The sequence below is a fragment of the Kogia breviceps genome, chromosome X (assembly GCF_026419965.1).
Source record: "Kogia breviceps isolate mKogBre1 chromosome X, mKogBre1 haplotype 1, whole genome shotgun sequence".
Classification (NCBI taxonomy): domain Eukaryota; kingdom Metazoa; phylum Chordata; class Mammalia; order Artiodactyla; family Physeteridae; genus Kogia; species Kogia breviceps.
The window spans coordinates 98,831,952-98,852,025 of record NC_081330.1 but is presented as its reverse complement, the minus strand read 5'-3'; the positions used below and the strand labels follow the sequence as shown (position 1 = coordinate 98,852,025).

The following is a 20,074-nucleotide window of genomic DNA, read 5'->3' as shown; positions in this document are numbered from 1 at the left end:
AGTTTTTAATTGGAATCATAAAATCTAATTTCTCTTTTCTCTTCTATGGGCTGTTCCCCAGTTATAGTAACACTTTGCTTAATACTTCATGTTCCATTCATGTCACTTATAAATGCCTTTATTTGTGTACCTTTTTCCCCTAACTAAATTGAAAAGCCCTAAATATGAGGGACTGTCTTAAACATTGACTGTGCCACAGGGCTTTAAACATGGTAGGGTGGGCTTCCCTGCTGGCGCAGTGGTTGAGAGTCCGCCTGCCGATGCAGGGGACACGGGTTCGAGCCCCGGTCTGGGAAGATCCCACATGCCGCCGCGGAGCGACTGGGCCCATGCGCCATGGCCACTGAGCCTGCGCATCCGGAGCCTGTGCTCTGCAATGGGAGAGGCCACAACAGTAAGAGGCCCACGTACCACAAAAACAAACAAACAAACAAAAAAAACATGGTAGGCACTCAGTGTATTTGTTGAGTGAATGAATTTAATGGTTGAGAATGAATTCCTCACATCCCATGTTCTAAATGTATGAATATGTCTCATCAGAAATCTGAAAATTCCTTTGGTAGAAAATTGCCACAAGGTGGGATTGTGGCTCCTATTCAAATTGCTTATCCCATATTCATTTGTGTGTTCAAACTTGTGCTTTGGTAAGGTTTCCATTACAGAAGAGGAGAAACATTTTAAAATTCAGCTCATTAATAAATCTAAACAGATGATGGCAGAAGCAGCATGGTAGACTATAAAGAGATTGAGCTGTGAAACCAGACAGACTTAGCTTGAAAACACCATTTCACCTAGTAATCTTGACCAAATTCACATTCTGAACCCCATTTCCCTCATCTCTGACGTGGAGATGGTGATAGAGAAATATTTGTCATGAAGACAAAGCACCTGTTATGTGTAGTGTGTAAACAACCTAATGTATGCCCAGCAGAGGATAAGGGACCCATAAATGATAACTGTCATTTATTGGTAACATTTTATGATTTATGGGTTTTGTGTTATGTTATAAAAATTGCAAAAGTAGTTTTCATTGAGTCCATAACTAAATAAGATGTTTAGAAAACTAAGGAATAAATTCTCTTTGATCATTTCTTAAATAATATCTTTAGATACGAGTGTGAAGAATCTTTTACGACTTTGAATGTAGACATTAGAAATCACCAAAATCTTCTTGATTCTTTGGAACAATATGTCAAAGGAGATTTATTAGAAGGTGCAAATGCTTATCATTGTGAAAAATGCAATAAAAAGGTATGAATTGCCCAGTTTTGTTTAAAATAATTATGATTACATTTAATGGGTTTGGAAGAATGGTTGTTTTTGTTTGTTCTCAAAATTCACCCTCTTTATTCCCTACCCTGTTTTGTTGTAGTGGTAACAAGTAGTTAAGATAACTGACTTAAGTCAGGTAAAGATGATTGAGAGAAAGGTTTGTCAGGTAAAGACAATTGAGAGAAAATAGTGCCAGAAGGGCTAGGGAAAACAGGTAAAGATAAGAGTGAATCACTTTAGAGGTCATCGTAGCTTAATATCAGTCTCTTGTCTGAGTTACACAGGCACTTTTCATCCATATTCAACCAACCTGCTCTTGAACTCCTCGAAGCTACAGAGCTCATAGAGGAAAACATTTCTCCCCTCATGTCCAAAGTTGCTACCCAAGACCAAGAAGTTTGCTGAAGCCAAACCGTTAATTAATTTATTTAGCCACAAAAGATTTCTTCTACCACTTGTGTTTTTTTAAACCACTTGGATCAAATTTTTAGACTCACTTGATTGGTTTTTGCCTGTGGGCATTTAACAGTTCTTTAGGAGAGACAGTTTACACATACATATGGTAAATAATGTGTATCTGGGCTCCCAAGCCCTCTCACCTGTAAGTCACCTGTACTGTTTTGACTTTACATACCACTTAGAGAGGTATTAAAATCTAGAGGTTGAGATCATGAGCTGTAAAGCCATACTCCCCGCCGCTCACAGCTCTAAGACTTGAGGCAAGTTATCTCTCTACTGCTCCTAATTCTCATCCTTAAGTTTCAGGGTTGGGAGGGTTGTGAGGATTAAACATGTTACTACTTGGACAGCACTTAGCATCATATAACTTGGTACCTAATTGCCCAATAAATATTAGCTGCTATTATTATATTTCTATAGTTTGCTCACAGCAAACTTCATTAAAATAACAGTAAATATCAAACAAGTAATAATGGTTAGATAGCACTTCCAATATAGAAATCAGACAGCGAATAATGTCTATATCGCTAATTTTTGCAAGTTGTAGCAAAAGGCATCAGCTACTTCATATTAGTTTTAGTGAATATTTTAAAAATATCAACTGACAGAAATGCTCGGACTATGTTCATTATCATGTATTTGTTTATACTTAAACTTTCAGATTAATCCTGAGAATTTAATAGTAGAGTTTTAAATTTTGTGGGTTTTTTGCAGTGGATTATAAGAGAACATCTAGTAATTTGCTCTGTTCATTTTAGGTTGATACTGTAAAGCGCTTGCTTATTAAAAAATTACCTCCTGTTCTCGCTATCCAACTAAAACGATTCGACTATGACTGGGAAAGAGAATGTGCAATCAAGTTTAATGATTACTTTGAATTTCCTCGCGAACTGGACATGGAACCTTACACAGTTGCCGGTGTTGCAAAGCTGGAAGGAGATAACGTAAACCCAGAGAGTCAGTTGATACAACAAAATGAGCAGTCTGACAGTGAGCCAGCAGGAAGCACGAAATACAGACTTGTGGGGGTGCTGGTACACAGCGGTCAGGCGAGTGGGGGACATTACTACTCTTACATCATTCAAAGGAACGGAGGAGATGGCGAGAGAAATCGCTGGTATAAATTTGATGATGGAGATGTAACTGAATGTAAAATGGATGACGATGAAGAAATGAAAAACCAGTGTTTTGGTGGAGAGTACATGGGAGAAGTATTCGATCACATGATGAAGCGCATGTCATACAGGCGCCAGAAAAGGTGGTGGAATGCTTATATACTTTTTTATGAACGATTGGACACAATAGACCAAGGTGATGAGTTGATAAGGTATATATCAGAGCTTGCTATCACCACAAGACCCCATCAGATTATTATGCCATCAGCCATTGAGAGAAGTGTACGGAAACAGAATGTGCAATTCATGCATAACCGAATGCAGTACAGTATGGAATATTTTCAGTTTATGAAAAAACTGCTTACATGTAATGGTGTTTACTTAAATCCTCCTCCAGGTAAGTATCAAGAATTTAGCTTCTTAGTAATAAAGAATACCTCTTCTTTTACTTGCAGGGTTTCTTAGCAGGCATCACCATGTTTGTTTTCTTTCTTTTGGGTTGTTCTAAACTCATGTTTCAGATGACTGTTACCTTTGAGTGGTATATATTGTCTTGCCATTTAGAGACAGAGGAGCTTTTGTTTGTTACAACAGTTTGGTTTTTTTACTTAAGCATTAGTTGAAGGGTGCTTTACTGAACTACTAAGAATTATTTCATAAGTAGCCCAGGGGTTTTAACATAGTTAGGACTTGGAAAATTGTTGATAATGCAGATTTGTTTTTGAAAATGAAAATGGGGCTTGAGCACAGAAATTTGTTTGACTATTTTTTAATCTACACTTTATTTTTAGGGCAAGATCACCTGTTGCCTGAAGCAGAAGAAATCACTATGATTAGTATTCAGCTTGCTGCTAGGTTCCTCTTTACCACAGGATTTCACACCAAGAAAGTAGTCCGTGGCTCTGCCAGTGATTGGTACATTGCTTTGAATTTTCATTCCTATTACTACTGGCATTTAGTTTGGTTCTTTATACTGCTTTATTTTTTCCAAGCCATGATAATCTCATTTCAGATTTGGAATGCAGAATTTAAAAAATCTTGGTAGCAATAGTGAGAGAAATCATATTTAAATAGTTACTGAGTGGTGGGATGAATTGGGAGATTGGGATTGACATATATACATTAATATACATAAAATAGATAACTAATAAGAACCTGTATAAAAGAATAAATTTAAAAAATAATTACTGAGATTAAATACCACCTTTTATTATTCAGAAGTTGGCTTCTGCTTCTGTTACCTTGTATCATATCTTTGACATCTCTGTACAAAACATTACAGGATGATACTTAAAAGTATAAGCTATCTAATCACAAAAGTATTAACATTTTAGCTTCCCTAGATTAAATTCAGCCATAGACTAAAAAGGTAGAAGCTTAAAATGAGTTTAAGTTTCTAATTGTATAAATTTAGAGGCCATTATAATACCTCGATTTAACAATATTTACTTGTCATTGAACCTAGGAAGAGTTTGGTCATGGATTTGTAGAGGACTGTATAAGTTTTCGTCTATTTATTTTATCACTCTGTGAGAATAGACCAAGTCATAGTATTTATCTTTTTAATATTAGTACTAGAAGCTACCATTGCTGGTTCTCTCCCTCCAGTAGTAAAAGAAGTTCTTTGATTTTTTTTGTTTGTTTGGTTCATAGGGACCCATCCCTGTACTATAGGAAACATGTTACTGAATCGATATTCATAGACTTTTGTTTGGTTTTGTCTTAGGTATGATGCATTATGTATTCTCCTTCGTCACAGCAAGAATGTACGTTTTTGGTTTGCTCACAATGTCCTTTTTAATGTTTCAAATCGCTTCTCTGAATACCTTCTGGAGTGCCCTAGTGCAGAAGTGAGAGGTGCATTTGCAAAACTTATAGTTTTTATTGCACATTTTTCCTTGCAAGATGGGCCATGTCCTTCACCTTTTGCATCTCCAGGACCTTCTAGTCAGGTAATTGCCCAGTTAACAGAAATAAATTCTGTTTCCTGGAAGTTGAAGTCACAGATATATGTGCATCTGTTTGATATGTTTACCTAACAAACGGGCATGAGCACGTAATAACCATATAGTCTGATGCCTCAATGTTTATATGAGTTCCATTAAAAGTACTTCGCAGCAGTGAATAGTGACTATTGGCTCTTTAAAACATAACGGAATTTTCTGTTAATTCAGTTACATTCAGTGGCTTAGTTATACACTTAACTGTTATATAAATTTAAATGGACTTCCATTTGTTAAAACTTAGAACAGTATGAAGCCTCTATAATGAAATCTACATTGGATCTTCATCCCCTTTCCTAAAAAGCAACCCTTTTTAATAATTTCTTGTGTGATCAGTCCTTCCAGAAATTTCTGCCTATATTTAACATGTATATGTGCATGTCCCTTTTTCATGCAAAGAGAATTATATCATACCTGCACCTTGTTGCTGAAAAACAACCAATGTTTTATCCTTTACAGGCTTATGACAACTTAAGCCTGAGTGATCACTTACTAAGAGCAGTACTAAATCTACTGAGAAGAGAAGTTTCAGAGCATGGGCGTCATTTACAGCAGTATTTCAACCTGTTTGTAATGTATGCCAATTTAGGTAAGAATTTAAGTTTTCATAATTCTCTTTTAATGTATTAAGTAATGAAGTCATGTAAGTCACATGATGAAATATAACGTGGTCTAAAATAGAAACAGTGCTCCATAAAACATATTGTGAATTTTATTTGAAACTTTTTTTTTTTACACTGCACTTTTCACCTTGTACTTTATCATTATTTATGCATGTGTCATCTCTGCACCAGACACAGGTCAAAATCTGTATCTTAATCATATTTTTATCTCCTAAAGTAGTGGTGGTAGACCTTTTTTTAAAACAAAAATACTGATACCTAGGCCCCATCCCAAACCAACTGAATAAGAATTCTCAGAGCTAACACAGGGAATCCACATTTTCAAAAGGTCCCAGATGGATGTGTAATACTCACCAAGTTTGGGTAAAGGACTTAGTCTGTACGTAAGTTTTTGTTGACGTAAACTAAATTAAAATCGGGGATAATATAAATATTCACTTAAATTACCTGTTATTTATGTTAAGTTCTAAACCCAAATATCCCTGTCATTCCAGGTTTTTTGTGCATGAACTTACCAATCGCCAGTTGATCCATGGCCCTTTTAACATAAGCAACATTCTACTTTGCATTTGTCGTCTTTTCCCTTACCTTCCCATACTGGAGATGCTTGCATATTTGTAGTTGAAAAGAATATTTATGCAAACAAGCATAAGGGGAATCTGTATTTCACACTTAAAAATGCCAAATCTTAGGTATTTATAAAAATCTCACTCTGTTCAACTCCCTTTTTAGGTATTCCCCGTTCAAGAAAACATGCATCGTTGGTCCATAATCTAATTAAAATTTCCCTGCTAAAAGCAAATATGGGTCTATAAACTTTAATATGAAATCCTTAGGACCAGATAGATATGCTTTGTGGTTCAGAACTGTTTGGTTTTAAGAAAGGTAAAATAGCCCATATGCCCTGAATTATGTAACATCCCTAGAGCAGGATCCGAAACAGCACTTTGTAATCATACACGTGAATATTCACACTGAGAGGGGATGATTGAAGACTGTAAATAGCCTCTTGTCAGTTCAGGCCAGATTTTCACGGCAACTTTATGAATGAACTTTGTTTATATTGATGTTAAGAGCTCTTTGAATCTCAGGATTTCAGATAAGGGATTTGTGGACCTGTATTTATTATACTTCTTGGAACATGGCAATAAATAAGACACCTATTTTCTAATGGGGTATAGAAGCAAATTAAAAGGTACTTGCCATAAAATATGTTTATGGCTATAATGGGCAAAATACAAAGTGCTATGGAAGTACATCATAGGGGGAGTGTGGGGGACTTAGTGGAGAAGATGTGGGAATTGGTCAGTTGAGTTTTTCCATCCAGAGTGAACAGCAGGTGCAGAGACTTGGAATGAACTCAGCATGGCTCATTGGAGGAAATGAAAGTTATTCAGTCTGACTAGAATTGATGTAATATGGGGATGGCAGGAGTGGTAAGCAGAATTCTCTAATTGTGCTATTCTGTCAAGCCTTGTGAGAGATTCTGGACTTTATCCTGAGGGCATTGATGAGCCATTGTAGAGTTTTAAATAGACATGGCTTCTAGAAAGATCCAGGCTGCAGTGTGGAATGGATTATTGGGGAGTAAGATCAGAGATTGTTAAAGTAATCTATAGATAGAAAATCGTTGTGGCTTATACTGAGGAACTGGCAGTGAGCGAGATACAAGTAGTCAGATTCTGGTGCTTTTTATTGGAGATAAGGACAGTAGGATTTGGTGATTGGATATTCAGGGAAGGGGAACACAGAAGAGATGTTAAGAATGATGCCCAGAATTCCAACTTGACAAACTGAGCAGGTAGTAGTGCCATGTACTGAGAGGGGAAACACAGGAGGAAGAACATGGACAGGGAATTTGAGTCTTTGTGACACCCAAATAGAGATGTCCAGTAGAGCGGTGATCTATTTGTCTGGAAATATTTTGGAATCGGCTGAATGAAAATAGCTGGAACTTGAAGCCATTAGAGTGGGTTTGATCGTCCAGGGAAGGCATACTGTGTGAGAAGATAGCCTGACGTGGGAACTTTGAGGACCATCACTTTTGAAGAGAGGAAGGAGGACTCAACAAATAATAAGAAGAGGTAGAAAGAAAATGAGAGGAACCCAAGAAAGGAGGAAATGGTTATGGTTTGAGAACTATTCCTTATCTTTAAACCAGAAAAGGGGGCAGAAGCCAAATAGACATGGATTGAGGACTGGAAAGACGAGAAAGTAGAGGGAACGAGTTTAGGCGTCTTTGAAGAAGCTTGGCTGAGGAAGAAAGGCAATTCATAAAAGAATTCTTATTTCTCAGTTTTCGTCATTCACCTAAATGATGAGGACTGCAGACTAGGCAGTTCCCGAGACTCCCCAGGCCATAGAAGGTGTTCTCTTCCTTATGCCCAGTAGGATTGGAATGTCATAGTCAACTGTTTAACCATTTTAATACTTAAATCCAGTTATACTAACTCAGTAGATTTTTGGTTCTGATTAAATAATACTCTGAATGCTAAGTAAAAGTGATCTTCTCATCATAAAAGTTGTAGAAAAATATTATATTCTGAAGCCTTTCCGTCCCAGTTCTTTTCTCTCATATAATTCTTCCCCTCTCTTCCTGCTTCTCCCTTCTTTATTGTAGGTGTGGCAGAGAAGACACAGCTTCTGAAATTGAGTGTACCTGCTACCTTTATGCTTGTGTCTTTAGATGAAGGTCCAGGTCCTCCAATCAAGTATCAGTATGCTGAATTAGGCAAATTATATTCAGTAGTGTCACAGCTAATCCGATGCTGCAATGTCTCATCAAGAATGCAGTCTTCAATCAATGGTAAAGTCAAATACTCCATTCTTTACATTGGTTTTAAAGTACTGCTGGCCATATATAGTACCTGATTCAAAGTAATTCCAAAGATATTTAAAAATAAAACGAGAGTCTGAAAGTCCATGCTTTGGAATATTTTATAGTATTTTGAGTCCTGCACCTTTTTCTCATATTTAAAGGGAATCTTTCTGTCTACTTGCTAGTGAGGTTGGTACCTTGTTTATGAAGTAGTTTAAGAATTAACTTTTATATAAAGAAAATGCCAGTGTTGGTATTTCAATTTTATATTTTATCATCTTGATATATGTGATCATTATAATGCTTAATATTACTTTCTTTGTTGTACTCAGGAAACTTGATTTAAAATATTTTCATAAAATAAAAAACATAAGCTATTTTCTGTGGTGAAAGCTGAGTAGTATTGTGGAGAAGCCGATTAGTTTTTCATTGATGACAAATCTGTATTCTAGGTAATCCTCCTCTTCCCAATCCTTTTGGCGACCCTAATTTATCACAACCTATAATGCCAATTCAGCAGAATGTGGCAGACATTTTATTTGTGAGGACAAGTTATGTGAAGAAAATCATTGAGGACTGCAGTAACTCAGAGGAAACCGTCAAATTGCTTCGTTTTTGCTGCTGGGAGAATCCTCAATTCTCATCTACTGTCCTCAGTGAACTTCTCTGGCAGGTTAAAGGAAAATATACATTCATATGTCTCTATAATTTGATTTGTTATTCCTTTATTTTATTTTTTTATTTTTTTAAATAGTTTTTTTATGTATAATTGACTTTACAGTTATATTAGTTTTAGGTGTGCAACATAGTGATTTGATATTTTTATACATTACACATTACAAAAGGATCACCACTGTTGCTGCTTTAAATAAGTTCTTCACCATGTCTTACCTATTTTTAGGTTGCATATTCCTATACTTATGAACTCCGGCCCTATTTGGATCTGCTTTTGCAGATCTTACTGATTGAGGACTCCTGGCAGACTCACAGGTAGATACCCTTTTTTGTTCCTTGCCCAGCTTTTAGAGTAACTGAAATTACCAACCGGCACGTATTTTTTTTTTTTTTTACCACTTGAATATCTAATAAATGTTTTATCTTAAACAAAACATAAGACAAGAATGAATAAGGTCCCCACTTCCTCACAGTTTTATTTCATTTTTTACTTTTTGCTCTCATTGCCCAAGTTGCATACTTAATATACTAACCTTTTTCTTTCAATTGTTGTGTTTTTTGTTTGGGGGGGTTTTTTTGTAAATGTTTCAACTTCATTAATGATGCTCTAGGGTTATTTTAGGACTAGATTACGTTAGTTTTAGAATTACATGAGATAACATTTGGTTATCTAAAAATAGTGCCTTCAGGAAGTAGTCAGTTCCCATTATTCATGGTAGTTACGGTCTGAACGTCACTGTGAACACTGAATGAGCAAATACTAAATCATTGCTCCTGGGGGAAAAACAGGGTTAGGTTCTTGCCAGTCTCTGGTTACTTTGTTTTTTCAGTCAATCAATACATAACCTTTTTTTAATGTGTGTTTCTGTTTAAAGACACCTTATTTAATATATATTGCTGACTTATTAACGTTGAATTCACAATAAATCGGGTCTGAACAAAGCTTATCTGACACATATTTTCTCTGCAAAGCACATCACAGCCAGCCTTCTTGGGCTTAGGAACATTAGACAGCACTTCAGCACTACACATTTGAGGCCCTTTCTAAACAGTAAGATCAACAGAAAGCACAAAAATGTGAAAAGCTGTCACTGAAATAGATGGGAAAAAGGATACTTGTTTACAGTATGAGCTAAAACAAGGCCAAATATCACTTTGTTCCACTTCAGATGGGAACGTGTGTTGGGGCAACTCAGATGTTTTTGCTACTCTGCAGGTGACTGCAATTGCAAAGAGTTGATTTTTGCCATTACAGATCAAGTTTAGCAAGTAGGCAAAACTGCAGATATGGAATCCGTGAATAAATGAGCATGAACCGTAACTAGTTTTTCCGTATACGTACGAGAGGTTTAGGAGTTAGCCATTTTTAAATTTATTTTTATTTTATTATTTAATTTTTAAATTTTATTTTTAATATTTATTAATTTAGGACTAAGGTTATCCAGCTTAGCTGTCCCTTAAGCTTCCTCCAAAATTCCTCTCTTTACGTAAAAGCTTAATACATTATCCTTAATCCCAAGAGCAGTACAAATGATGATGAACTATGGAATTAGTTGGCAACTTTGCCAGATTTTATAACTTCCCTCCCTACATGGACAATAGTGTAAGAGTTTTATGTTGGGAAACAATTGAGAATCTATATAACAGACTGTCTCCTGTCTGTCGATGTAATAATTAAAACAGAAACCTGGGACTTCCCTGGCAGTCCAGTGGTTAAGACTCTTCTCTTCCATTACAGGGAACAAGGGTTCAATCCTTGGTCGGGGAACTAAGATCCCACATGCTGCACGGCACGGCCACACAAAAAATAAATAAATAAATAAACAGACACCTGAAAACAAGTTTTATAACAACAAAATGCTTAAAGAGAAATTAAAATCTTGAGTCTAGTGGGGATTGCAAATGCCAGGATTCATGAAATAATATTTTCAAATTATTCACCAGAATTACCATCATAGATTTCCAACAGTTGAATTAATATTGTAAAAATAGCATTAAACCAGAAATCAATTTTCATTAAACACAAAATTTAGTAGTTCTAAAACTATAGCTGCTTATTTTGAATACTACCAGTACTCTTCACAATATGATCAAAGGATCTGAAACTTAAGAGTTGGTTGAAATTGAATCTAACTTTTCAATATTTTCTTTTGAAAATATTGTGAGCATTTATAGCTTTAAGCCAATTAGCCACATCTTAGTTCTCTTCTTTCATTAGAACAAGTAATAATGCTAAAGGCATGTGTGCTGGATTAAACATGGGAATTTGACTTTTGTGTAATGATAAGATTGTTGTTATGAGCCCCTGGCACCAAGCTTGAAAATAATTTTCTCATAGTGGGCTTTTTTAGGTCATTTAGTAAGCAGTGTGTATTTATGGAGCATCTCCCGTGGGCCTGGCACCGTTAAGCATTGGGGAACAAGGGAGGGAAAGGTAACATTGATAAAAATGGCATTTGAAAACAGTTGGTTCATTATCACTTGACAAAACTGAAGGTAAAAACAGAATATACACTGCAGTGTTTCAGATTAAATAGCAGGAAGCCTGTACATGGTTCATTGTGTGGTGTGAAATGATTAAACTTTGCAAAGTTACAGTCATGATTTCCAAACAAAACAGATTTTATAAATGCATGTAATACAAAAAAACAAAAACTTGAATTTTGATTTGGAACGTTCTATTAAGTAAAATATAAGGTATACAGAAGGCTTTTTAGGTAATGTTTCTTTATTGAGGTAAAATTCACGCAACATAAAATTCACTATTTTAACCATTTTAAAGCATACAATTCAGTGGCTTTTAGTACATTCACAGTGTTGTGCAACCATTACCACTGTCTAATTCCAGAACATTTTCATCACTCCAAGAGGAAAATCCAAACCCAGTTAAGCAGCCACTCCCTAGTCCTCCCATTCCCCAGCCCCTGACAACCACTAATCTGCTTTCTACCTCTATGAATTTGTCTGTCCATAGGCAAAATATCCAGGACTTCCCTGGACATCTCATATGAATGGAATCATACAATGTGTTGTTTTGTATCTGGCTTCTTTCACTTGGCATAATGTTTTCAAATTCATCCATGTTAGAGTACATATCTGTACTTCGTTGCTTTTTATGGCCGAATAATATTCCATTGTATGGGTACATGACATTTTGTATATTTGTTCATCTGTTGGTAGATATTTGGGTGGTTTACACCTTTTGGCTGCTGTGAATAATACTGTTGTGAACATTCATGTACAAGTTTTGTATTTCTTTTTAAACACCTGTTTTCAATTCTCTTGGATATATAGCTTAGAGTAGAATTGCAGGCAGGTAAATTTTTAAATATTTTGAAAAATTGTAAAATATTCATAACAAAATTTACCATTTTAACCATTTTTAAGTGTACAATTTGGTGGAATTAAGTACATTCACAATATTGTGTTAACCATCACCACTATCCATCTCCAGAACCTTTTCATCATCCCAAACTGAAACTCTGTCCCCATTATTCTTGCTTTCTCTGATTTTTGCCTATTCTCTAAACACCTCATATAACTGGAATCATATGATATTTGTCATTTTGGATTGGTAATAAGTTGGTACTAGGCGGCCATATGACCTTGGGTTGCCTTTTAACCTCTCTATTTTTCTTATCTGTGTTCAAGGGTTTAAGAAGAGGACTTACTGTCTAGCATTAGATTACATGACTACATCAAAGACATTTATTGAATGGCACATAGTAGGCACTCAGTAATGTTAGCTGCTATTTGATTTTAGAAGTTTTTATTTATCTGGTTCTCTTTCAGAATTCATAATGCACTTAAAGGAATCCCAGATGACCGAGATGGGCTCTTTGACACAATCCAGCGCTCTAAGAATCACTATCAAAAAAGGGCATACCAGTGTATAAAATGTATGGTAGCTCTCTTTAGCAATTGTCCTGTTGCTTACCAGATTCTGCAGGTGAGGGTCTCTCTCCCTTTCTCTCTCTCTCTCTCTCTCTCTCTCTCTCTCTCTCGCTCTCTCTCTCTCTCGCTCTCTCTCGCGCGCGCTCTCGCTCTCGCTCTAGCTCTCTCTCGCGCGCGCTCTCGCTCTCGCTCTAGCTCTCGCTCTCACTCGCTCGCTCTCTCTCTCTCTCTCTCTCTATATATATATATATGTGTATATATATACACACACACATATAATTTTATAGAAATCTGAATCAGAATTAAGGATTCTGTTTTAAAAGAAGAGAATTATGAGAATTTGGAGTTGTCATTTAAAGTTACCTTTGAAAAGCATTCCAAAACCTTTTACATATATAGTTTTATTTTCTTTTGAAGGGCAATGGAGATCTTAAAAGAAAGTGGACCTGGGCAGTGGAATGGCTTGGAGATGAACTTGAAAGACGACCATACACTGGCAATCCTCAATATACTTACAACAATTGGTCTCCTCCGGTGCAAAGCAATGAAACATCAAATGGTTATTTCTTGGAGAGATCACATAGTGCTAGGATGACACTTGCAAAAGCTTGTGAACTCTGTCCAGAGGAGGTAAAAAAAGCCACCAGTGTGCAGCAAATAGAAATGGAAGAAAGCAAAGTAATTCTTTACTTTATAGGCCAGTGTTTATGTATTAATGATAATGGGAAAAAAATTATGTTGAAGTTTTGTTTATATGTGGTCTTAACGAGGGAGCCTTCTTTTAGAGAAATATTTGTGACATTGCCTGAGTCTAGTATTTCTAAGAGAACCCAAATCAGGTTCCTTTCAGTTACTTTGTTTATTTGTAGTAAAAGAAAAGTTGTTAGTGGGTCAGTTTTTTAGATTTTAAAGATTTTATTTCAAATAGAAAAAAAAATTAAAAATAAACTTGAATTTGGCTACATAATTCTTTATCTTTAAATATTTAAAATCAGGAGCCAGATGACCAAGATGCCCCAGATGAGCATGAGTCGCCTCCACCTGAAGATGCCCCATTATACCCCCATTCACCTGGATCTCAGTATCAGCAGGTATATTGGGCTTGGTTCATGTTTTTATTCCCTAGAACCAATCTTTATGCTTTATTTAAAGGATGGCTAAGTTTTTTGTTGTGACTGTAAAGTAATAGAGGGTTATCTAGACTAGCTTTGGGGGCATGATCAAAAGAGGAATGGTTAGCATGGGGTCACAATGTGGCATGTTTGAGCTTGCCCCTGTGCTGTTTTCCTGGTCAGATATGTGCCCCTCTTGTACTAGTAGATGAAGTTCATAAAACTATGATTATTCACTTCAATATAAAATGATAATCAATATTTAGTATAATGGATTAAGATGACATTTCCTGTTAGGCTAAGTGTGCAAGTGGATTTTGAAGGCACTAAGATGTGGCAGTGAAGGAAAGAAGTGTTTGCTTATTACTTAGCATAACCAAGACTTCAATGACAGTAAAAATTGTTGGAAAAAAAATCAGGGATTTGACAGATTTCCATGAATTTTTCTGTGAAATCAATAACTAAATAAATTTAGATGAAGAAACGTTCTAAATGAGGGCGTCTCTTTCTAAACCCCAGATGTGACTAATTCAGATCTTTTGAGACAGTGGTCCTTAAACTTGCACAAGCATGGGAATCCCCTGGTGGGCTCTTGCAGCAGAGTGCTAGGCCCCACCCCAGCATTTCTCATTCAGTACATTTCTAACGAGTTCCCAGCTGCTGCTGCTACTGGTCTAGGAACCATGCTTTCAGAACCATTATTTAAGCATTCTGTCTTATATTTCAGGGTGGAAATAGAAGCATGCTGACTAGAAATGTTGAATATGACTGGAAAATGCATATTCAACATATTAATTTTCGTAATAGAAATTACAGAAAGTTAAAGCCTATAATCCTCTTGGCTTGACTGGTGGGAACGTACAGAAAAGTGAGAGTTCAGGGGTTTAAAACATTAAGGACCCAAATCCACAAGGAGAAGAGTTACTTTCCTCAGCCCTGAGAAAACTCATATTAATCATGCCTGGTTAATCCATTATCTTCAGTGTTGTTTTGTTTTCATTAACATCATCCTGTGTTCGGGGTCGTTGCTCATGCAGACCTCATATGATCATTCAATCAGATTTCTCATATGGGAGTTTCAAGGTGCTCAGAAGAGTGAGGATAGATGTGTTCCAGCTCACAGATCCCTTTTCATGAATAATTTTTTTACCACAAGCAATAATGGGCTGTGCTATCCGTTATTTGTCAGACTTGGATCTAAATAATTTTTGGCACTTAAAATCACTTTGGCCAAAGAATTAAACAGACCTATACTGCTCTTATTTGGGGCTTTGGGATTTGAATTTAGGCTATCTTTTCTCTTTCAAACCACTTTTTTTTTTTCTTTTCCATCATTAGCCCAAGTGTATTTACTCTTTGTAAGTCCTAGGAATAAAAGAAATGTTTACATTTCCACAAACTTCAGCCTGTGATCTTTAAAGTTGAAGTTTAATATATGAAAAGTTTTAACACGCAGATCTCTTCTCCCCTCCCAGAATAACCATGTGCATGGACAGCCATATACAGGCCCAGCAGCACATCACATGAATAACCCTCAGAGAACTGGCCAGCGAGCACCAGAAAATTATGAAGGCAGTGAAGAAGTATCCCCACCTCAGACGAAGGATCAGTGAAATGCACATGATTAACTGGTTCCATCAAGACTGCACCCAGGCCTTACAGTCCAACCTTTTTCTGTGTCTGGCTAATATTTAAAACTAAAAAAACTATTCCTAATCAACATGGAGTGGAAAGTTTATTCACTGTCTTACCTGCAGAAATTTGCTGTCAATATATAACCCGCCTGCAGTGGAAAGTGTATAGTGTTTTGTAATAAATGGCCTGATGCTAATGTGTAAATGGCAAAGGTGTATATAGTATATTAATGTTTGACTGTTAATTCTTAAGCAAGAAACTTTTTTCTTGATGAGACTCACAGATCTACAAAACCTACAAAAGTTATTTCCTTGTTATACCCATTGCACTCTGCAACCAGTGTTGCCTGCCTTAACGGCAGCTGGATCAACTCCTTTACAAAAACAAAAAATAAACCAACAGCAACAAACCAGAGCCCATCCATTTCAACCACACCAATAGTTTCACGTTAATTCTTTGCCACTGGAGTCAGTTTTATTATGAGCAGTGAAAGGCTGGTAACCTTTAAATTATTTGGTTGATGTGGAAAATTTGGTGATGTAACATTGTTTCTAGATCTTTTTCATTGCCTTTTTATTCTGAGGTTAGGTTAATAACTTTGAAGCTATAGTTACGCTGTAACATGTAGCATGGCTTCACACCAGGTTAGTGTAGCCAATGAGGAAAAAATTACCATAATGACAGCAGTTGTCCCCGTGCGACAGCTGTATTGCTCAGAGCTTTTCCGTCTTACACCTAGAATATAAAATAAAAAACAAGGAGAGAAATGTGATAAACAGGTGGTTTTCAGTTACACATATGTTGCTTACATCTAATGTTTGACAGTTCAACCTCTGGGTGGGATAAGGAAACTTAAGTATCAGTAATGGGAATTTTAAAAGATTTAAAACAAATATGCAAAAATTTGCTATGCCAGGATGCTTGGAGCATAATATAAGACTGTATTTGGTGTGCTTGTTCTGTTTCTTTGGTAGAGCTTATTAGGAGAACCTTTTAAAACTTTCCTTCTGCTGGATCCCAGTGAAGTGGAAGTCATCAGAACCTACAATACTTGGAGTACCACTGCACCAAGACGTCTGGCCGAGCTTCTGCTCAGTCACAGTTTTACTTGAAAGCAAGAATTGTCCTAGCTCCTTTTCCATTATTCCAAAAATTTTAACATTTGAAGCAGGGTCTAATTAAAAAGGAAACTGGTTAGTGAATATAATTGAGGTATAATTTCAGAATAAGCATTTAATTAAAGATAAGGAACTTATCAGTTAATACTGTATTTAAAAGAGAATTGGTAACTTGAATGTGTGTAATTTTTTGGAACCTGTCTAAAAACCAAATACCCCTGCAAACAGATACAGTCCACCCTATTCTATTTAAATATTTTGCTGTTTTATTTTATAGAAATTATTTTGCTGAATTCACAAATAGAATTTGATTTAAGAAGAACTTTTTGTCCTGTGGTGTGTTTTGGTTTTTTGGTTAATTTTTTGTCTTTTTTTGTTTGTTTTTTAAGGACTGCATATTAAAAATAATTCTGTGCATAGCATGCCTAGGCATGACACTGAATTCAGGAGTTCAGTCACATTGAGTTTTTGTGCACAGAAAGATTTGACCTTTGGCCCTTTACTAAAAGATTTAGAGAAAAAACAGGATTGTTGACCCTGTAAAAGTTTCCTAACATAATCAATCTTGTACTTTTTGTATGTTTTTTATATACATGTATATTTAATGAGCACAAGCTTGGTTGTATTTTTTACAATTCAGTTAAGAGGCAAATGTTTTGCCAAAAAGGCTATAGTTGGAATTGAACAAAGCAGAAACAAAATTGAGAATTGTGTTATTTTGTGATTAAAAGGGGCAGGTATTTAAGATAAAGCTTTGGGTATCTTATTTGCAGTACTCTGTAGTCAATCTGTGCTTCTAGGTTTTCTGTAATATTAGGAAATTTTGACACCAGATAGATCCTGTTTTTACCTTAAGTATATTACATCTGAGTTTGTTAAGTGTGAGCCAGAGTCATACACACTGTCTGCAGTTCCAGTTGGTAATTTTAATTTAGAAGTTCCTCAATTCCAAGCCTCCTTAACAATGAGCAGAATAGGCTAAATGTAGTTGGACAAGTTGCTATCATTAAATACACCATCTAACCATCTGAGATGATTTTTGTGTTTCCTGGTCCTTAACAAAAGTATGTAATATACTTAATTTTAAAACGAATGACTTCCTAGACATGAAAAACCTGACATTTTAAAAGGCTGTGAATTTTTCTCCTTGGAGGGAGATCCCACCTTCGTTGCTTTGAATTTACAAGTCCCCTAGTGCCAGGTGAGGGCTTGTGCATCCTTTCCCCCTCCATTTGAGGAAGAATGGTCTGTGTTGTGACCAGGATCTAAGAGAGGTGAATGGAGAGAGTTATTTTTGTTTGTTTGTGCAAATTATTTTCTATATTTAACTCTTAAGCAAGCATTAATGTATAACTGAAAATTTTAAGATGCATGTTATTGTAAGAGCAACATAGTGGTGGATTTTGAGGTCTTTTTCTGAACATAAATGGCACATTTTAAACTTCCAAGTCTTCAAAGTGCCTAAAGATTATTTAATTCTCCCTCAACTGATTTCTTGAGCCATATATATATTTCCTACTTTACATGTTTGTTGCGGAATCACTAGTCTTCCTTTCAAAGAAGTACCCCCCCGGAATTCTAAATGGCATGATTACTTTATAGAAGACAGTAGAATCTGTTAACAAAAAGACTGAAGATATTTTCATTGTTAATCTGTGTGAACAAGGGCTTTGCCTATTGGATCTAAGTATTTCAGTGCACAACTTGGTAAAAACCATATTGCTGCTGTTTCTAAGCCCTCCACCAACCAGATTTTCATGTTCAGCATTGTAGAGGCAGAAATAAGAACATAATCATATTTGGGGTTTTTGTCTTGGTTCATTTTTCTCTCAATGATAATTTCCCAACTTTGTCTCTTTTAGCTGTTATATGTACAAATTTAGAATTAAAATGTTTTATATTTTTTTCATGATTAACTTTTATTAGTGAATGATAACAGCTTAAGTATTTAATCCTAGTAGTGGGTTAAAAAGATGAGGGAGGAGCCTTTTTTATTTGAATTACATTTGTAAATGAAAGCAAGTCTGAATACTCAGATGACTACTCCAAAAAAGTTCCTTTCCGTTTTCTATTTTTCCAGCTTATGTTCTCCCGTGAACTCTTACTTTGCTGAATTTTGTGGTTACTTTGGTGGATATATCCTGCCTTATTTAGAATTATAACTGGATTTTTTTTTAAATTGCCTTTTCATAAGTGCCCAATTTTGGTCTCTAGTTTGAAGGTACTACATACCGCCGAGAAAGTAAAACACCCCTCCCCTCCCCCCAGTTCTTGTGTTACTGAGAAAAACCATTCAGTACTGGTTTCCTAGCGGGGCTCAACCAAAATTGGTCCTGCCACCTATGTGAGTGTTTAGTGTTTGAAAATAAGGTTTGGGGTGTGGTAAATCACTACAGAAGTGCTAAATGTATTAAGAACTTGCTGCCGATTGTATTTACAACGATTATTTTAGATTATTTTACGTTTGCAGAAATGTAGCACTTTTCCTCCGAATTTATAGGTGTAAGAAGAAAAGGGGGAAAGGTGCACCATGTTTTAAACTTGCAAATGAGTGAAAATTTTTTTTTTGTTTTGAAATCGATTCCCAAGAGGAAATTTCACCACCCAGATCACATACTTCTCAGCCTTTTACAAGCCAACAGACTGACTGAAGATTGTCCACAGTTCCTAAGATTTTAGCACATATACAAAAATAAAACTTTATAAATTAAATTTCGGTTTCCCCTTTTATTTATTAAAATAAGATTTCTAAACGGAAAGTAGAGGTGTAATCGATTTAAAGGGAACTTTAAAGGGGAACTGTTTACAAGTAGAGGAATTCAGCCCTTATTTTCTATATTCACATCTAAGCCTTTCAAAAATGGGATTGTGATCTAACTGCTGGCTTAACCGTTCATTCGAAGGCCAAGATTTGTCCAACACTTTGGTGTTTCAAAGTTCATTTAAATCAGAAATAAAGCAGGTCACGTATTTGACAGGAGTGATAGAAGTGAAAATTCATTTAATTCTCTAGCAAATTCCATCTGCTCAGCTTTTGGGTATCTGAAAAGTAATTATTTGTTGCCATGTTCCAAAGAAATACGACTTCCATAGAAACCTGTTGTTGCCATGTTCCAAAGAAATACGACTTCCATAGAAACCTGTTGGTGCTTCCCTACAGTTGGGTTACTGCAAGGATTACTGCTAAAGAAAGAGACACACTCTCATTTTCCTCAAACTTTTTTTTTTTTTTTTAAGAGAACCAGAAGATTAATAAACTAGTGTTCTGCAGTTTGGAAAACTCCAGTTGGATTAAACCGTTTGGATTTTTAAGTATTTTTAGCCACATGAACACAGCAATGAAAATATGG

The 20,074-nt window shown here is 35.8% G+C and overlaps 1 protein-coding gene across 4 annotated transcripts in view; it reads left to right on the top strand.

Annotated features, from left to right (window-relative positions):
- The window catches only part of USP9X (ubiquitin specific peptidase 9 X-linked), a 125,511-nt gene extending 106,075 nt beyond the window's left edge, over positions 1-19,436 (top strand). For 2 of the 4 annotated variants that reach the window (XM_059050698.2, XM_059050697.2), the window contains exons 34-45: positions 1,110-1,251; positions 2,490-3,243; positions 3,638-3,761; positions 4,573-4,798; positions 5,309-5,438; positions 8,093-8,278; positions 8,743-8,963; positions 9,192-9,280; positions 12,758-12,914; positions 13,277-13,489; positions 13,855-13,950; positions 15,447-19,436. In XM_059050698.2, the coding sequence (XP_058906681.1) occupies positions 1,110-1,251; positions 2,490-3,243; positions 3,638-3,761; positions 4,573-4,798; positions 5,309-5,438; positions 8,093-8,278; positions 8,743-8,963; positions 9,192-9,280; positions 12,758-12,914; positions 13,277-13,489; positions 13,855-13,950; positions 15,447-15,584 (2,476 nt within the window). In that variant the 3' untranslated portion in view covers positions 15,585-19,436. Of the gene's footprint in view, positions 1-1,109; positions 1,252-2,489; positions 3,244-3,637; positions 3,762-4,572; positions 4,799-5,308; positions 5,439-8,092; positions 8,279-8,742; positions 8,964-9,191; positions 9,281-12,757; positions 12,915-13,276; positions 13,538-13,854; positions 13,951-15,446 lie in introns of all 4 variants that reach the window. The other 2 variants (XM_067023978.1, XM_067023977.1) reach the window with 1 other exon arrangement.
- The last annotated feature ends 638 nt before the right edge of the window (positions 19,437-20,074 follow it).